The sequence below is a fragment of the Epinephelus moara genome, chromosome 17 (genome assembly GCF_006386435.1).
Source record: "Epinephelus moara isolate mb chromosome 17, YSFRI_EMoa_1.0, whole genome shotgun sequence".
In the NCBI taxonomy this organism is placed as follows: Eukaryota; Metazoa; Chordata; class Actinopteri; order Perciformes; family Serranidae; genus Epinephelus; species Epinephelus moara.
This window is the reverse complement of record NC_065522.1, coordinates 31,332,544-31,352,293: the sequence shown is the minus strand read 5'-3', so window position 1 is coordinate 31,352,293 and position 19,750 is coordinate 31,332,544. Positions and strand designations below refer to the sequence as shown.

General features: G+C 44.1%; 1 protein-coding gene across 2 annotated transcripts in view; it reads right to left on the bottom strand.

Annotated features, from left to right (window-relative positions):
• The window catches only part of camta2 (calmodulin binding transcription activator 2), a 22,558-nt gene extending 2,821 nt beyond the window's left edge, over positions 1-19,737 (bottom strand). The window contains exons 1-14 of one of the 2 annotated variants that reach the window (XM_050067417.1): positions 19,360-19,737; positions 18,655-19,266; positions 15,344-15,470; positions 15,043-15,213; positions 6,167-6,342; positions 5,025-5,206; positions 4,154-4,232; positions 2,682-2,955; positions 2,350-2,583; positions 2,050-2,261; positions 1,740-1,921; positions 1,446-1,650; positions 1,164-1,235; positions 1,019-1,039 (exon numbers count right to left, since the gene is read on the bottom strand). In XM_050067417.1, the coding sequence (XP_049923374.1) occupies positions 1,019-1,039; positions 1,164-1,235; positions 1,446-1,650; positions 1,740-1,921; positions 2,050-2,261; positions 2,350-2,583; positions 2,682-2,955; positions 4,154-4,232; positions 5,025-5,206; positions 6,167-6,342; positions 15,043-15,213; positions 15,344-15,470; positions 18,655-19,053 (2,334 nt within the window). In that variant the 5' untranslated portion in view covers positions 19,054-19,266; positions 19,360-19,737. The remainder of the gene's footprint in view (positions 1-1,018; positions 1,040-1,163; positions 1,236-1,445; positions 1,651-1,739; positions 1,922-2,049; positions 2,262-2,349; positions 2,584-2,681; positions 2,956-4,153; positions 4,233-5,024; positions 5,207-6,166; positions 6,343-15,042; positions 15,214-15,343; positions 15,471-18,654; positions 19,267-19,359) is intronic. The other variant, XM_050067418.1, reaches the window with a different exon arrangement.
• Positions 19,738-19,750: the final 13 nt, after the last annotated feature.

Genomic DNA, 19,750 nt, shown 5'->3' with positions numbered 1-19,750 from the left:
AACGCTCTGCTAGCCGCTCCCAGCTAGCTCCGGTTTGTTATTCAGGTTAAAGTGGGAAGAAGCAGCGGGTCTGTGGGGCAGCTGAGTGAAGTGGAGCCTGAGGAGGAAGCACCGGTTAGCCCCGGTTTCACTACAGGCAGATTCACTCGCTACAGGGGTGAGGAAATGAAACCTGAACAGCCAATCAGAGTGATCTCTCTCACTGACAAACTCCAACGCCGATTCAACATGCTCAATCAGCCGAAAAGCCACCGACGCCGAAGTGCCGACGGTGAGGGACACACCGCAAAAACTAGGGCGACAGACGCTCACCGACGGCCCGACTTTGGTCGACGGCCAACTGTCGGCTTGGTGTGTCAGGGCCTTAAGTCTGTGGGAAAAATGTCTTGTGGACGGCATGGAATCACATGACAGACCCAGAAGTTGTGATTCCACTGTCTGGCCACTACAAAAACATGTTAACACAGCTAGCTGTCGGTCTGTCGGCAAAGCCAACAGAAAATGAAATCACAGACAAAACATTTACATCACAAGACATCAAAGTGTCACCACCTCTTTAAGGACAGAGGTGTGACATGTGGAGCTACAGCTCACTGAGTCAAAGGAGCACCAGACTGAACGGAGAGGCTTCTTGTATTTCACCTCATTTGGTATTTGTTAATTAAAAAATGAACCAGGTAGTTACCAGGTAATGGGTGTTGGACTATCCAAAGTGAAAATAACCAAAACTGACACCCCTGGTGTGAAGGCAATGTTCAGCTGTCCACATACTTTTGGCCGGTTAGTGTTTTAGATCAGATTGTTGAGTTCATTTATCAACTTTAGAGGATGTGATGTCATTTACAGGGACGAATTATTCTGCTGCAGCGTCTAATAAAATAAAATAAAAGTGAGAGTTATGGATTCACATCATAGGAAACACAACCTGTTTTACACCTGACGGCTGCTGTCCAGTCTCAACACACACACACACACACACCGACTACACGTCACTACATCTACTGGTCAGCCATATTACCTTCAGAGCTATCCATGTTAGCTAGCCAGAGAGAGAAACAGAGAGAGGGACATGGTGAGGAGACACAGCAGGTTAGTTCAGTGTTAGTGAAGCTGGAGGACACACGGTACAACACACACACACACACACACAGGTCAGCACACACCTGCTTGTACTTCCTGTAGCATCTCTGTATGACGGCTGCGGCCATGTCTTGCTGCTCCTTTAACCTCCGACCCTGCACACACACACACACACACACACACAGGAAACAGTGATATACATGGTGCATCCAGGTGCTGCCTGCAGGGGGCAGCAAGACACCAACTATATGTAGAATACAGGTACTCCTTCAAAACACAGATACACACATTGATGAACTGCAGCATCATATTCAAAGCTGTGTATATATGTGTAGAAGTATGTGTGTGTGTATAAGGGTGTGTACTTTGTATCTCCTGAAGGCGTTCTGGATGATCCTGGCGGCCTCGTACAGCTCCCTCTGCTCTCCGTCTGTCAGCGTCAGCAGGGCAAAGTCTCTCTCCATCTTCCCATTGGCCGAGGCGTTCAGGAACTCCGCCCAGGCCGCAGAGGATGGGGGGCGGAGCCTCTGGAGGGCTAGTGCGCTGAGGGGCGAGGGGGGGCACACCCGCCTGCAGGTACACACACAGATCCATCCCATGATGCATGCAGTGGTTACACTTTTTGTATCAGCGCAGGGAGTCTTTCAGGTGGGGCTTACCTGGGTGGGGAGTGTGTGTGGGCGTCGACTGTGTCCAGGTAGGTAGCAAGCCATGTGTCCTGTATGGCCGGGTTGTCCCGCCTCTCTCTGAGCGGAGACTCCGCCCCCCTGGGGAAGTCCTCCTGTTTGATTCGCTCCGGGGTCGCCTCAATGATTTGCTCTGCCAGCGTTGCCATGTCAACCTGTTGTATAGAGAGGGTAACCATAGAAACCATAATTCAAAACACCTGCGGTTATTAACTAACCTCGGGGACTAAACGTGTAGAACGACCTCAGGGTTTGTTCTGCGGTCTGTTTAATGTGCGCGTACCTGCAGCACCTCCTCCTCCAGGTACTCCTCCTCCTCGCCTTCATTCTCTGCGTTCTCGCTGTAGCTCAGCAGCTGCTCCTCTAGCGTCACTGCAGTATGTGCTCGCCGTCCGCCCGCAGTGTGTGGGTGTGTGTGGGTGGGCGAAGGGGGGCAGGCGCTCTCGTAGTCCATGAGGTAAAGTGGAGAGTCCCTGGAGCCGCTGGGGTTCAAACCTGCCGTTAATTATTTATAACACTGATTAGTCGAGGGACACAGACCGCAACCAGCCATTTTATTTAACAAACATGTTACCTGCGTTACCTGTGCTGGGCTCTGCGTTCGGCTCCTCCCCCCACATAGACACAGGAGGGAGGGAGGAAAGGGGGAGGGAGGATGGCGAGGGAGGGGAGACCGGCAGTGAGGAGGAGGAGGAGGAAGGAGATGAAGGTGGAGAGGGGGAGGTGTCCATAGGGGCGGGGCCACTGGAGTAGGCAGAGCTCGGGGAAGGGGAGGAGGGGTCGCTGGGGGACGGGAGGCTGCTGGAGGAGCTCAGACCTGGAGGGGGAGAAGGGAGACAGCCAATCAGAGTCCTGGAATCCTGTCACATGACTGTCAGTAAACTGGAGCTGTGATCATCAGCAGGCGTGTGTTACCTGTGTCTGGGCTGGTGGACAGAGGCGACGGGGGCAGCTGTGGTTGTGGTGTGGCCGGCGTGTGTGTGTCTGCTGGAGGTGTGTGCGTGTCCCTGGGTGTCATGTGTGTGTGCGTGTGCAGCTCCTCAAGTGCTGTGGCGAGGCGCGTGTGGCCTCGGGAACGGGCCACGGCAAGTGGCAGGCGTCCCAGCGAATCAGGGATCCCCAGAGCTGAACTGTTCCAACCATACAGAAGCTCTGCTGCCCTCTGGTGGCCCAGAGCGCACGCCCACATCTGGAACACACACAGACACGCTTAACATGTAAGCTGGAAACACATGAGCGGGAAAAACATTAGCTAGAAACATGGTAGCCCTCAATATGTTGGCTGGAAAAATGCTAGGTGGACAAATGGAAGCCATAAATATGTTTTAGGTGGAAACACATTAGCAGGAACACCTTAGCCGGAAAATGTTAGCTGGAAAAATGTTAGCCAGAAACACATTAGCAGGAACATGTTAGCCGGAAAATGTTAGCCACAAACACATTAGCAGGAACATGTTAGCCAGAAAATGTTAGCCACAAACACATTAGCAGGAACATGTTAGCCAGAAAATGTTAGCTGGAAAAATGTTAGCCAGAAACACATTAGCAGGAACACGTTAGCCGGAAAATGTTAGCCGGAAACACATCAGCAGGAACACGTTAGCCGGAAAATGTTAGCTGGAAAAATGTTAGCCGGAAACACATCAGCAGGAATACGTTAGCCGGGAAATGTTAGCCAGAAACACATTAGCAGGAACACGTTAGCTGGAAAAGGTTAGCTGGAAAAATGTTAGCCAGAAACACATTAGCAGGAACATGTTAGCTGGAAAAACGTGAGCCAGAAACACATTAGCTGGAAAAATGTTAGCCAGAAACACATTAGCAGGAACACGTTAGCCGGAAAATGTTAGCCAGAAACACATTAGCAGGAACACGTTAGCCGGAAAATGTTAGCCAGAAACACATGAACAGGAACACGTTAGCCGGAACATATTAGCTGGAAAAATGTAAGCCAGAAACACATTAGCAGGAACATGTTAGCCGGAAAATGTTAGCTGGAAAAATGTTAGCCAGAAACACATTAGCAGGAAGACATTAGCTGGAAAATGCTAGTTGGAAAAATGTTAGCCAGAAACACATTAGCAGGAAGACATTAGCCGGAAAATGCTAGCTGGAAAAATGTTAGCCAGAAACACATTAGCAGGAACACGTTAGCTGGAAAAATGTTAGCCAGAAACACATTAGCAGCAACATGTTAGCCGGAAAATGTTAGCTGGAAAAATGTTAGCCAGAAACACATTAGCAGGAAGACGTTAGCTGGAAAATGCTAGTTGGAAAAATGTTAGCCAGAAACACATTAGCAGGAAGACGTTAGCCGGAAAAATGTTAGCCAGAAACACATTAGCAGGAAACATGGTAGCTGGAAAAAGTATTTGTGTGTATTTTACCAGTGGTGTGCAGGAGAAGTGGTCGATGTTGAGTGGGTCAACTTCCTGTTCCAAGTCCAAACTGTCGCTGTTAACACTCCTAAAACACAGACACGGCTACACGTGAGCGCGGTGCACAGAGAGGCAGTCAGAGCTAGAGGCTACAATGAGGCTAAAAACAGAGTTCAAATGATGTTTTTCCAAACAACTTTTTATGTCGGGGCTTCAGGACACTTGGATCACTACGGACGAGCAGTATGGAGATATTTTGTGGTTTCAATTATGTGTTTTTGGATGTTTGAATCTGGGGTGCCGCCTGCCATTAGGTGGAGTTGTGTTTAAGTTTAAGTTTATTTACTTTATTAATCCCCCTGAGGAGAAATTCAATGTTTTCACTCTTGCTTGTCAATTACACACAGGTCTGAAAGACACATGCACAAACAGGACCTATACATGCACAAAGTGGAGAGATGTCAGAGTGAGGGGGCTGCCCTTGGTGAGGCGCCCCGAGCGGTTGGGGGGTTCAGTGCCTTGCTCAAAGGCACCTCGGCAGTGCCCAGGAGGTGAACTGGCCCCTCTCCAGCCACCAGTCCACGCTCCATATTTTGGTCCGGACGGGGACTCGAACAGGCGACCCTCCTGTTCCCAACCCAAGTCCCTATGGACTGAGCTACTACCTCCTCTCCCCTTGGATCTCCTCAAGTGATGTGAGGACTCTAAAACTTCACCTGAGCCTCCCTCGGCATATGGGTGAGTAGATAATGGCTGAATTTTCATTTTTGGGTGCATTTTCTTACCCAGCTTTCAAGTTTTAAAGTTCCATGCTGGCTTAAACCTCAGAATGTAGCCCCAAATGGGCGGCCCTGCTCACAGTGTGTGTGTGTGTGTGTACCTCCAGTGGATCAGAGTGTGTATCAGGTGTGTGTATCCCTGTGCAGCAGCCAGGTGGAGCAGTGTCATCCCACGGTGACGGATGGAGTGATGAAGCCTCTCCCCTCCTCCTCCTCCCCACCGTCCTCCTCTCATCATCCTCTCACACACTCCCACAATCCTCCTCTCAAACCACTGAGAGGACTGATGGACAGAGAGACACAAAGACGGACAGGTGGGGAGAGACAGAGACATTGATTAACAGAGAAAAACACATCAGTAGTTTCTGCTTCACATCACTGCTCCAGCTACAGATTGTAATTCTTCATTTTCATGGACACAAATCCTCCACACTGGACCTTTAAGTTAAAATATCTACCTATCCTTCAAAATAAAAGCTCTAAACCTCTAATAATTAAAAAAAAAGAATAAGTAATTTTTATGTATCAGTGGATTTTTTTAGGTTAAAAATGTCAAAACAGTTGAAAAGAGGGAGAGTGTGATGAGTAAAGCTCAGTGTGCATGTTGTAATTGTTTTCGTGTCCGTCTGTCTGTCTGTCTGTGTCACATTGAGTCTATTTTAACCTGAGGACTGGATCTGCCAAATTCCCCATGACATCAGAGAGAGGGAGGCTACAGCTCGGTTCAACAGAGGTCACGCTGCAGAGATGTTTCACAAGGATTTTCCATTCGGGTTAATTTGTTCTTCTTAACGTTTTAACCAGCTCAACTGTCACCTTTGTGTAATCTGCCTGACATTTGACCTCCATGAGGATCGCTCAGCTTTACAGTGCAACAAAGACAAAAGACTTTACACCTTTAAATCTAGTCCCAAAATCTATACACATTTGTGTTATTATGATTTTAAAAACCAGCAAATCGTCATCAAAAACGTATCTAAAGGGTCATTACAGACATTTTTCTTCTGCAGCTCTGTCAGTACCAATACAATCACACAGGTAGAATTGAGAGTGTGTCCCTGTGACCTTACACACAGAGACGGAGCTGAAACATGAAACAAAGCGTCGAGTCGTGTCGCTCTGCAGACTGTTGTGATCTACTGACAGCTGTTTCTATTAGTCATATCAGCAAGAGTTGGACTGTTGGATCAGCCAGGTGTTCCTAATAAAGTGGACACTACATCATGACTGCCGGTGTTTTCACCTGTTCGTGGTCCTCAGGTAGGGGCGGGGGAGGGGGCGTGGCCAGTTGGTTGCCATGTTGCTGTTGTTGATGATGATGATGATGTTGCTGCTGGTTGTTGTCGCGGGCGGCCATCTCTGCCATCCTGCGCTCCATCTGCTCCAGCCGCTCAAGGATGGACATCCTGAACTGATTATCTGCACACAGAAAACACAGAGTGAGACCTCCCGCTTCGGCCGCACTTCAGTTATTTCATTAATGCTGACGTCTCGAGAAAACAAACTTTTTTATCTCATGATAACGAGATAATCAACCCGTTACCAGCAGAAAAGAAAAGGTTGATTTGTCTTGTTATATCGATAAAAAAAACGAGCTTTGTTATCACATGAAAATGAAATTATTATTTAAGTTTTTCTTCTTATTTGGCTACTTATAATGGCACAGAGGCAGGTTTCACTGCAGATGTTAAGCGACCATAACCAGCACCGTGTCATAGCCTACCTACTAGAAATCCTGAGTGCAGAACCGATCTTCTTCCAGGCATTGTTCTGTAAATGTGTACTGGGCCAAAAATACTGTCTGTGGGACACAATTAAAGCTCTGACAGCTCTGCACTAAAACGATCAACTTCTCTATATTTATCACAGACTGATATTTACTGAAGAAGGAAATATATCTGTCGGCTGTGATTAGTTGGTCCTCGTCACATGACACGCGGTGTGCGCTGCTTCTTTCCAAAAGTTGAACTCTGTTTATCTCTGGGCGCAGCTGTCGCTCTCTGAAAAATAGCCACTAGGGAAAGTATGCGCACCGCGACGGTGTTGCTCTGGTGTTTGAGCGTGCCTGCCGTGCATCTACGTTGAAAACAATGAACTTGAGGGCACAAAAAAACTCAGCATGTGTACGAAACCTTAAGCTTAAACCAGTCTCAGTTCGAGGGGTACCCATGGTTGATAATACTGATCCCATCATACGGTAATAAAGTGGAAACACAGTGTCCTCTTGTGCTCACAGAGAGTTCAGGTCACAGTCAGGTGTCAGGTGCATGCCAAACACACTTATGGCTTTTTTGTGGACAGGCTGCCTGGATGCAACCATGGTACGCAGGGTACACAGTGCAGGGTGGGAGAAGAAGGAACACATTGTCATAGGTGGGTGCATTAGAGGCTGTGGAACTGACAGTTTGGGAATCCTGCAGAGTGCTTTCCTCAGAGGGAAGTTATTGTTGTCTGGGGCAGGAATTATTTTTTAACTTTAGTTTGGAGCCAAAACAATCTGTACGACATTGTGTTGCTCATTTCAGCTGCACATCTACCTGTGTTATAACAAGGACTGGATATCTGTACTTAATACCTTTATGGTATCAACTAAAATAAACCAGGAGCAAGTAGAATCAAAACATCTCCGGTCAAATAATACCTGCATTTGATCCTTTTTGCTGCTGTCGTCTCAAGAGCTGCTCAGTTCAATGTTTGCTCGGTTAGCACGAGCTAACTCAGCAGCAGCAGCTAACATCCAACACGGAGCCATTAAACAATCCCAACAAACACACACTGACAAAGAAACGACTCAACTCTGTCATTGAACCCATTTACAAGGGTGAGATAATCTTAGCCATGTGATGCTAACAGTTAGCTCTGTCACTGTAGTAGTGCAGCAGGGCAGACTCTCACAACTGTCCACTGTGCAGAGCTCACACTCCTGCAGCAGCAGCTACAACCCCTACAGTCTGTGATGTACTGAAGTCAAGCGCGGTGTGCTGACAGAGTTGAAAGTTCAGCAAGTCAAAATGCCACCTAAACGTTCGATTATCTAAGTGTTGATACACTGCACTGATGGGTACTTAAAGAAGTACTGTGTTAGTATCAGTATCACTTTAAGGGTACTGGTATTGTAGTTTTTAAAGATACCAAGCTGTAATTATGATAATAATGACCTGAACTGATGTGTGTGTGTCGACAGCTCTAACCAGGAGGCAAATGGAAACTCCTCTCTTAAATAACACACACACACACACACACACACACACACACACACACAACAATTGATTAACTGCTTATATTTTTTTTAACATTCGCGTTTACAGATTCTCTGTTTGGTTTGATCGGCACAAAAACTAACAGAGATTCCATTTATGATCATTACTGTAGAAAATACTGATGAGTTACTGATTGATCACTGATCAGTCTGCAGTTCTTCAGCTCACTGGAAGAAAACATTTACACATTTAGCAAAATCAGAGGCAGGAATGTCTTATTGTCGGGTCCGCTATGGTGCTAACAGTGTGCAACACAAGCTAATGCTAGCTAAGATAAGAGTCTACTATTGTCAAGAAGCAGCCGACATCCACCACGACACACATGCTGTGATTCTGTTAAATACATTTATACTGACAGAGACAGACCTTCACTTAGCGCCCACTGGATCAGCAAACTTTCTGTTGCTGCTGTAACATGGGTTAGACCCCACTGTGAACCCAGAGGCTGGGGTTTGTGCTGACAGAATTTGAGTTACTACAACGGCTGTGTTAGCTACCTAATTTGTGTCTTATTTGTTGTTTGATAAACAGTAAATCCATCAAATTCAGTGCCCCAAATCTTAAGTTCTGTTGCTTGCCAACTTGGATGAATTACTAGCTAACATAGCAAAATACTGTTTTGGGTGATTAACGTCATTTAATTCATTCAGACTCCAGGGCTGATCTGGCTGGTAAATTAGCTAGCTTGCTGTTTGCAAGTTACTTTATCAGCTAATGTTATGAAGCAAACGACACCAGATCACTTCAGCGCAGCTCAGTTACAGCTAGCTGGCTAACCTTAGCTTGCCTGCTCACTAACATTAGTGTTAGAAAAATGCTATCAGAGTGGCTATGTCAGTTAGCTAGCTTGCGAAGGAACTTAATCAGCCAATGTGATCCATGATACTAACTTATGTTATTATGGGAAACAATGTTGATTTATCCAACGATTAATGATGTAACAATAGGTGCTGATTTTTTTTGCATGATTTTCTTCGTCTACATGTGACAATAAAGAACCTGACACTTATACTACTGTGTTTAGTGCTGCAGTTTCTAGTGCAGTAGTTTGTGATTATTACTGAAACACGCTTCGACCATACAGAACAACAGCAGAGGTGGATTGTGATTGATTAAAGGAATATTTTATCTGCCAAATTACCATTTGTCTGTTGGTTACTCACCACGTGTTACGTTTAATTCTGTTTTCCTCTTGCGTCTCAGTGGTGAATGAAGAATCCAGAAAGTAGAAAATTCTTGATGAAGTAAAAGGGGAGCACGTCAGCTCCTTTGTTCCATAATGTTAAATGAATGGTTTTGTGTGAAGTACTGAGCATACAGCTGGATAAATGAGACTCGGATTATACTGGATGAGTTGTGTGACAATTTGTCAACAATGTTTTGACATACAACTCAACTCCCAAACAGTCTGGACACTGCAAAACGTAACTACCTATGTTCAGTCACATACAGTCTGAGATATTTATTGTTCAAACTGAGGAACTTAATTCTTTTTGTAAATCTACACTCATTCTGCAGCAGGTTGCTCTACAGTTGGGACAGGAGCATGTTTACGGCTGTGTAACATCACCTTTTCTTTCAACAACACTCAGAAAGTGTTTGGGAACTGAAGACAGTTTTTTTTGCTTGATATCCGACTTCAGTGTCTCAACAGTCCCATGATGCACCTCTCCAGTGTCAACGCTTCATTATGTCCCACACATGTTCAGTGGGAGACAGGTGTGGACTGCAGGCAGGTCACTCTGGTACCTGCACTCTGTCACTACGGAGCCACGCTGTTGGAACACGTCACAATGTGTCTCATTGTCTCACTGGAATGTGACGGGACGTCCCTGGAAAAGACGTCGTCTGGATGGCAGCATATGTTGCTCCAAAACCTGTATGTACCTATCAGCTTTCATGGTGCCTTCACAGATGTCAAGTTACCCATGATGCACCTCCATCCCATCACAGATAGGAAGTTACCCATGATACCCCCCATCCCGTCACAGATAGGAAGTTACCCATGATACCCTTCCATCCCGTCACAGATAGGAAGTTACTCATGATGCCCTTCCATCCCATCACAGATAGGAAGTTACCCATGATACCCTTCCATCCCGTCACAGATAGGAAGTTACCCATGATGCCCTTCCATCCCGTCACAGATAGGAAGTTACCCATGATACCCCCCATCCCGTCACAGATAGGAAGTTACCCATGATGCACCTCCATCCCATCACAGATAGGAAGTTACCCATTTCCATCCCGTCACAGATAGGAAGTTACCCATGATGCCCTTCCATCCCATCACAGATAGGAAGTTACCCATGATACCCCCCATCCCGTCACAGATGGGAAGTTACCCATGATGCCCTTCTATCCTGTCACAGATAGGAAGTTACCCATGATACCCCCCCCGTCCCGTCACAGATGGGAAGTTACCCATGATACCCCCCATCCCGTCACAGATAGGAAGTTACCCATGATACCCCCCATCCCGTCGCAGATAGGAAGTTACCCATGATACCCCCCATCCCGTCACAGATAGGAAGTTACCCATGATGCCCTTCTATCCTGTCACAGATAGGAAGTTACCCATAATGCACCTCCATCCCAACACAGATAGGAAGTTACCCATGATGCACCTCCATCCCATCACAGATGCTGGTCCTGGAGGACACAACGTCCATGATGGACTGGTCAGACCACTGTCTGTTGGTCAATCTCAGATGAGCTCGGGCCCAGAGACGTGGGCGATGTGTTTACTGACAGTGGTATTCCAAAGTGCATGCAGAGATTTCTACAGATTCTCTGAATCTTTTGATGATATTATGGGATGTAGATGTTAAATCACTAAATGAGAAACATTGTTCTTAAACTGTTGGACTGTTTGTCCTTAAAGTTTTTTACAAAGTGACTGTCCTTGCTTGTGAACAGTCGAGCCTTTCAAAGACGATCCATTCATACCTATCAATGATACTATCACCTGTTACCAGTTCACCTGTTTACCTGTGGACTCTTCCAAACTGGTGTTTTTTAACACTCCATAACTTTCACAGTCTGCTGTTTCTCCTGTCCCAACTTTATCATAACCTGCTGCAGAATAAGGGCACAAAAACAATAAAGTTTCTTGGTTTGAACATTAAATATTTCTGGACTGGATTCAACTGAGTTTAGGTCAAAAAGGATTTTCAAAAAGGTGTTGTAGTTTTGCTGTTGTTAAACATGGTCCCACTCGTTTTGACAAAAAGAAATTAAAAGATGGATAAATCCAATTAAATAAAATGTTGGTGTAAATTAGGGGTCGATGAAATAATCGATTCTTAGATGTACTGCGATACAGACGATTTGGCATCGATTTACAAATGTACACTACAGATTAGTGTGGGCAACCACAGGTGGAAACAATCTGACTGGTTTGAACGTCACAGTATGAAAGTATTGTGAATATAACGTTGAAGGGAAAAGGGACCTGAACAACAGCCACATTGTATGCAAGTAAATTAATCTAGTTATATAATTTTGGATCACTACAAATACAGTATGCTATGTTTTAACAGTCTCAAGTAGTCACACAGTAAGAAAAATAAATTATGTACTGAAATCAAAAATTTTGATGCATCAATAATCATCTTATCATTGAGTCTTTGCCCTCTGAATCATAATCAAAGAGTGAGGTGCCTGGAGATTCTCACCCCTACTGTAAATTAAGACCTGAAATTCAAATTTAAGATTATCTAATTCATTTTAAGGCCTTTAAACATTGAGCATGGATTTTGGTCCAAAACATTTTGCGCGTTTTTGTATCATACTCGTGACAAACTGCTTGAATTGTGTGAATCTTCACATCAGTTTAAAGAGACTGACAGCGACTGTACAAAGTTAAATGTACTCAGTGGTCGCTTTATTAGGTACACCTGCACAATCTAACATCTCTGCATAAAGCTCATAATGGTTGTCAGACTCAATGAATTACAGACATCAGAAAGGTAGACCAGCAGCAGACTGCACAGGTGTACCTAAAAAAGTGGACACTAAGCAATCACATCTGTAACAGTAAAGGTAACAAAGTATTTCTGAAAATTTCACTCACTTCTCATTTGTTTGTCAGGTTCCCATCATCGGTCATCATTATCATAATTACTATTACCTTAACTGTAGGTGGTTGCTGTGTTACTGAGCAGCTGTGTAACCATGACAACCCCTACAGAAACACACACACAGAGTCTGGTCCTACCGACACCATCCTGTCTCTGTCCTACGTCCATCTTCTGTCTGTCTGTCCAAAAAATCATGCCTCCTTCTTCTTATTCTCTCTGTCTATGTGTGTGTGTGTGTGTGTGTGTGTCTGTCCACTGTGATGTCACAGGATAAGTTAACACACACTCGATCTTAAAATGTGACAGTGACGACGAGCTGACGAGAGACACAACGCAGGCTGAGATTTAACACACGCACAGTGAGCAGACTGAGCGAGCGTGCGAGGATCAACAAGTTAAAAAGAGAGAGGGAGAGGCAGAGCAGCAAGGCATGGTGGGAAACCCACAGTGAGGGAGGGAGGGAGAGACTAAATCTGATTGGTTAGTGTGCCTGTCAATCAACAGGGAGAGTCAGAAATAGCAGCTGATGACTGTGAGAGTGTTTCCAGGTGATGACAGTGGAAAACAGCTCCAGCACATCAATCACAGACAGGGACGGACACACACACACACACACACACTGACAGACACAGAGCAGAGACAGCAGGCAGACAGAGAGACAAAAAGGGATAAAGTGGAGGACAGACAGTCCACTAACACACACACACACACACACACACCATGTTGTGTGTCCGTCCTCACAGGACATTTATCAGTCTCTGTGTCTCCATGTAGTCAAAGTGTCTCCACTCACAGTGAGCTGGATAATGTGTCTCATAGACGTACAGACAACTACCAACTGAAGGAAACTTAAGAACATGATGATTCTCAGGAAACTTCTGCAGCACCGTCTCTAACGGCTCCCTGCTGCGTTACTTCATGTCAACATGTCTGAGGCCAAAAGTTGCACATGAACACACCACAAAGACTACAGCCAATGACCAACCGGCACATAGGTTCTGCACCTGCGTGAGAGGAAATAACCCTCCTCACCTACAGACAGCATTAGTCTGCATTCATCCGTCAAAAAGGGAAACAGGGAGACAGTTTGACGTTAGCTAGCCAGTTAGCAAATCAACTACACAATCCAATGTTCTACATTCTGTCGTCTCAATTAGCCACTTGTTAGCAATCATCTTTTTTAAGACACATAAAAGTTTCTAAATTCACAGTGGGGTATTTACTGATGTGTTTTATGTCATAAAATAAAACAATCTCTCTTCAGCTTGTTTTAACAAAAGACCTTATTTTACACATCTAAACAAAAACATACTGACTTCAAAACGAGTGGACAGGAAGTGCTAACATGCTAATTAATTTTCCAGGTTTTAGGACTAATTCCTGCAGCACCCTGTTGTCCCCATCTCACCTGAGTAAATATTAAAACCTAATAAGTGAAACACAGAGTAATCAATAGTCTGATAAGCTTATCAGTAATAATTCTGATTAAAGCCTCTGTAGCACCCCCCGAAGGCTGCAAACTAGAAATGCAATAAATTTATCAGCCGATATTTTCCTTCGACCTACCAGCAAATCAGATGACATCACCAATGTCAGTGCTCTGTTTTTCTGTTGTGTCTCAGGCTAAAAGACAGGACTTCAGACTAGCAGTGTCCTGATGGGACGCCATCAGGACAAAAGGACTCAGTACTCTCCCTATTGTTGCATTAGATGATGCAGTCTGTTGTTTCCCTGATAATGTTACATTGAGCACAACAAATCTGTGACATCAGCAGGAGGAGAGCTAGTTAACGTTAGCTGTTAGCAGCTAGTTAACTTTAGCTGTTAGCTGTGAGCAGCTTGTTAATGTTTGCTGTTAACTGTTAGCAGCTAGTTAATGTTAGCTGTTTACAGCTACTTGATGTTAGCTGTTAACTGGTAAAAGTTAGTTACTGTTAGTCATTTACAGCTACTTAATGTTAGCTGTTAACTGGTAAAAGGTAGTTACTGTTAGCTGTTAACTGTTAGCAGCTAGTTAATGTTAGCTGTTTACAGCTACTTGATGTTAGCTGTTAACTAGTAAAAGTTAGTTACTGTTAGCCATTTACAGCTACTTAATGTTAGCTGTTAACTAGTTACTGTTAGCTGTTAACAGTTAGCAGCTAGTAAATGTTAGCCGTTTACAGCTACTTAATGTTAGCTGTTAACTGGTAAAAGCTAGTTACTGTTAGCTGTTTACAGCTACTTAATGTTAGCTGTTAACTGGTAAAAGCTAGTTGCTGCTTACAGTTAGCAGCTGTTAGCAAATGGTTAATGTAAGCTACTAGATACTGTCATTTGTTAGCAGCTAGTCAATGTTAGCTCTTAACTGTTAGCAGCTAGTTGGCTGTCGGCGGCTAGTTAATATTAGCTGTTAGCAGACGGTGGAGCTAACAGCTGACGGAGGCTACACTGAGTCACATTATGATGCTTTCACGCTTTATTCAGTAAAATGAGTGTTGGATGAAGGTAAATTAAAATGTTATCATGATGTGTTCAATGTAATGTAATGGAAAATGTGTCGACGTTTTCACAGCAACATAAAACAGATATTAGAGAGGGAATTATGATGTAATAAATATGGTAAAAAGACTTTTGAAGCAGTGATTTTAAAAGACATAGTTCAGTGTGCTGAATGATATCTGCAGTGTTTCCATGGATGTAGAGACAACTGAAGGAAAGTTAATGAAGTCACTGTGGTGTTTGTGTTAAGTGGTTGTGTTTGTGGTGGTGTGACAGGTGGAGGAGTTGGATCTGACCGTCCAATGAGAGCCAGTCGAGCTGCGAGCTGGGCAGAGAGCTGGCGTTCCTCGCTCGATACTCAAACAGAACTGAAGAGGAAACAGAACCTCCGGACTCCAGAACCTGCAGACACACCAGACCGGCCTCATGGGCTGGAACAGAGACACAGTCCATCAGTCTGTCTGAATCTTTCATCGCCATCACAAAAACAAAAAAGCAAAAAATAATTAAATGTATTTATGTTTTATTGAACTATCACAAATCAAGAACCTCATGCTGTGTGTGTGTGTGTGTGTGTGTGTGTGTGTGTGTGTGTACCTGGACAGTAGCAGCGCAGGACTCCAGGTTGGATCAGCGAGGCGGGGACAGTGCTCTGATCGAAGACACAGGAGTATCGACCCGACAGCTCGCTCCACGGTCCTGTGATCAATACTTTAACACCTCCCTAACACACACACACACACACACACACACACACACACGCACACACACACAAACACACACACAGGTTTGGTCAGAGTTACTGACCGATTTATTTACATCTGTTTTAAGAACATCTACATTTCCATGACAACTGAACACATTTAATCTGAAGTAAGCTAGGACTCTTAAAAAGAACTCCAGTAAACAGAACTCTAGTAGATAGAGTTCAAGAAGCCACAAGATAGAGCTCAATTAGATAGAACTCAAGAAGACAGAATGCTAGTAGATAGAACTCAAGAGGATAGAACTCAACAAGACAGAACTCAAGAGAATAAAACCCAAAGAGGATAGAACTCAACAAGACAGAACTCAAGAGAATAAAACCCAAGAAGACAGAATTCAGGATAGAACTCTAGTAGATAGACCTTAAGAGGATAGAACTCAACAAGACAGAACTCAAGAGAATAAAACCCAAGAAGACAGAATTCAGGATAGAACTCTAGTAGATAGACCTTAAGAGGATAGAACTCATCAAGAAAGAACTCCAGAAGATAGAATTCAACAAGACAGAACTCAAGAGAATAGAACTCAAGAGGATAGAACTCAACAAGAAAGAACTCCAGTAGATAGAACTCAAAGAGGATAGAACTCAAGAAGACAGAACTCAATGAGATAGAACTCAAGAGGCTAGAACTCAACAAGAAAGAACTACAGAATACAGAGATCAAGAGGATAGAACTCAGGAAAATAGAACCCAAGAATATAGAACTCAAGAAGACAGAACTCAAGAGAATAGAACTCAAGAGGATAGAACTCAACAAGAAAGAACTCCAGTAGATAGAACTCAAGAGGATAGAACCCACTAAGACAGAATTCAAGAGGATAGAACTCAAGAAGACAGAACTCAATGAGATAGAACTCAAGAGGCTAGAACTCGACAAGAAAGAGCTCCAGAATACAGAGATCAAGAGGAGAGAACTCAGGAAAATAGAACCCAAGAAGATAGAACTCAAGAGGATAGAACTCAAGAAAATAGAGCCCAAGAAGATAGAACCCCAGTAGATAGAACTAAAGAAGGCAGAACTCTAGTAGATGGAAATGAAGAGGCTAGAACTCAAGAAAATAGGACCCAAGAAGATAGAACCCAAGAAGATAGAACTCAAGAGGATAGAACCCAAGAAGATAGAACCCCAGTAGATAGAACGGAAGAAGACAGAACTCTAGTAGATAGAACTCAAGAGGCTAGATCTCAACAAGAAAGAACTCCAGAAGACAGAGATCAAGAGGATAGAACTCAAGAAAATAGGACCCAAGAAGATAGAACTCAAGAGGATACAACTCCAGAAGATAAAACTCAAGAAGATAGAACTCAAGAGGATAGAACTCCAGAAGATAAAACTCAAGAAGATAGAACTCTACTAGATAAAACTTGAGAGGATAGAACTCAAGAAGATAAAGTGTAAGAGGATAGAACTCAAGAGGATAGAACTCCAGAAGATAAAACTCAAGAAGATAGCTCTCTAGTAGATAAAACCTGAGAGGATAGAACTCAAGAAGATAAAACTCCTCTAACTTACTCTACATAGCCCTCGCCTTCTCTCACTGACCTTCTGTTAACAGTTTAAATCAGTTGAATTCAAAGGAACTTTGTTGCAGAGGAAAACATTTGCCTCAGCAAGTGTAAAATCAAAACAAAAATTAATGTAGGTATGTTTGATTGTTAATGTTTCCTTCAGACGTTCTGCTGTTCTCTGCTGATAACCAGGTCACCATCATCATCATCATCATGTTATAGCCTCCTTATATTTATCTTTTAATAAACCTTTAACATTGTATCTCCTCTATGTCAATTTTTCCTCCTGGTATCAGATACTGATATTTTTCAAGGTGATGTATCAAAGTTAAACATTTCAGTGATGTGACAACAGTCGTGGTGAAGATATTGATCAGGTATTGTATTGTATTGAAGGGCAGGAAGGACTCTGCTGCCCCCGTGTGGACAGTTAGAGGAACACCTCACACTGACTGACTGCAGTTCGAGCCTCTTCACATCAGTGGATTTCACACTAAATGTGAGTCTTTTTATTCTTTGAATGTTTTTAACATGTAACTCCTGACAGGTGTCACTTTGACTTCGCTCAGCGCTCGCCGCCTTTATTAACCCTTCACTGTCTCTGATGTTCATCACTGAGTCATTTAGTCTGACCTCAGGTTCATAAATAACCCTGAGAACAAAGTACTCAGCTTAATAACTTCATTTAATCTTTAATAACACATCATTATTAATTATTGATTAGATTTGTATCAATAATCTGAATCTGTAAAAGAAATGGAATGCGGTAAGAACTACAACATGTACCTTGGAGATGTCATAGAGGGAGCAAGAAACAGAAAATAAAAATACTCGAGTACAAGTACCTGAAAATAAAATGTACTCAGTGTAATCATCACTGATTTACAGGTTAAAGATGCTGATCTCATTATTAACTTCATTATCAATAACTAATTATTGGTATCTATTTATAATTTACTGATTGATGATCAATTATCAGTATTGTTTACTGATTGATTGATTGATTGACTGTGAGTAATTAATATGGATTAATTATGGATTGATGGGTATTTATTATTCCTTGATAACTTCTTATTCGTATCGATTACTGATCGGGAATTGATTGATCATTAGTACTGAATATTGTTTGATAATTGATAACTGATATTGATAAGTGATTTATGATTGATTATCAGTACTGTTTATTCATTGATAATTGATTAATTATTGGTACTGCTTTCTGCATGATAATTGATTCTTGATATTTCATTTATTGACTAGCATTGAATATTGTTTGATAATTGATTACTGATAATGATAAGTGATTTAAGATTGATTTTCAGTATTGTTCATTAATTGATTATTGACTGTAAATAATTGATATGGATTAGTTATGGATTGATTGGTATTTATTATTGATTGATAATTGATTATTGGTATTGATTACTGCTTGAATAATGATTGGTGCTGGTTATTGTTTGATATTAATACTGATTACTGCTTGATAATTACTTATAGATATATTTTTAATTGATTGGTACTGATTATTGCTTGATAACTGATGAGTTGTCAATAGTGATTACTCATTGATAATAGATTAACTGTTTGCAATGATTGATTGATAAATAATTGATTGGTATTGATTATTAATTACCTCGGGGTAGGACCACTCAGGGGAAAAGTCTGTGATGGAGGCGAGGCGGGTGGAGGAGGAGGAGGGCAGTGGGTGAGGGAAGGGGAGGAAGGACGAGGAGGGGGAGGGCTGGGGGGGCACCATGTAGCGGACCCCCGCCGGGAACACGGCCGGGTTCGGCGCAGCGGCAGCTATGGCAGCGGGATGAGCTGCAACGGGATTGGCCTCCTCGGTGATGAGGTCAGAGATGAGATCAGGAAACTGGCTGTCGAAGGAGATGTCCAGCTCCTCCCCTCCACGCTCGCAGGGCTCCGCTTCCTCCTCCAGCTGCGTGTCCATGCAGGTGTCCTCTGAGTCGTAGCCCCGCCTGCTCTCCTCCTTTACCTGGACTGGGGGCGTCGCCAGATGAGTTGTATCCATGGCGACAGCGGCAGAGGTGGAGTCAGCATCAGGTGCAGGCAGGTGATCGTAGGGCTGCTCCAGGACCAACGGCAGCTGTCCGGTGGCCTGTCGCTGCGTCTCATTGGCCAGCTGGGTGGGTTGGCTCGCTGAGTCCTGGCAAACCAGGAGCAGTGAAGCGGTGCTACTTCCTGTCTGTTGCCGTGGAGACGAGCAGGAGGAAGCGTGGCTTGTCTGAATCACAGAGAAAAAAAAAAGGAGAGACGGGGCGGATGAATACGAGTTCTCACTGAGGTAAGTAGTTCCTCAGTTTGTTTACAGACTCACCTGCAGCAGAGCCAGCTTAGTGGGAGGAGCGCTGCCTTCATCATCATCATCGTCGTCGTCGTCTCTCCTATCCTTCACCTCCTCCTCATCTTTCCTCCCCTCCTCTTCCTGCCTCCCCCCCTCCGATTCCCCAAGCGCTCCCAGCTCCAGGCAGAGGGGTAGGAGGGGCGGAGCCACAGAGGAGGTGGGAGACAAGGAGAGAGAGAGGGAGGGGGGAAGGGAGGACGAGGGCGGGGAGGAGGAGGAAGAGGAGGAGGAGAGGGGGAGAGCTGAGTCTCTCCTGTCTGCCTCAGAGGAGGAGGAAGAGGAGGAGAGGGAGGAGAGGGAGGAGGGAGGGGATACAGAGGAGGGAGGGGTGGAGGTGGGGGACAGTGAGAGAGCGAGGGAGGGG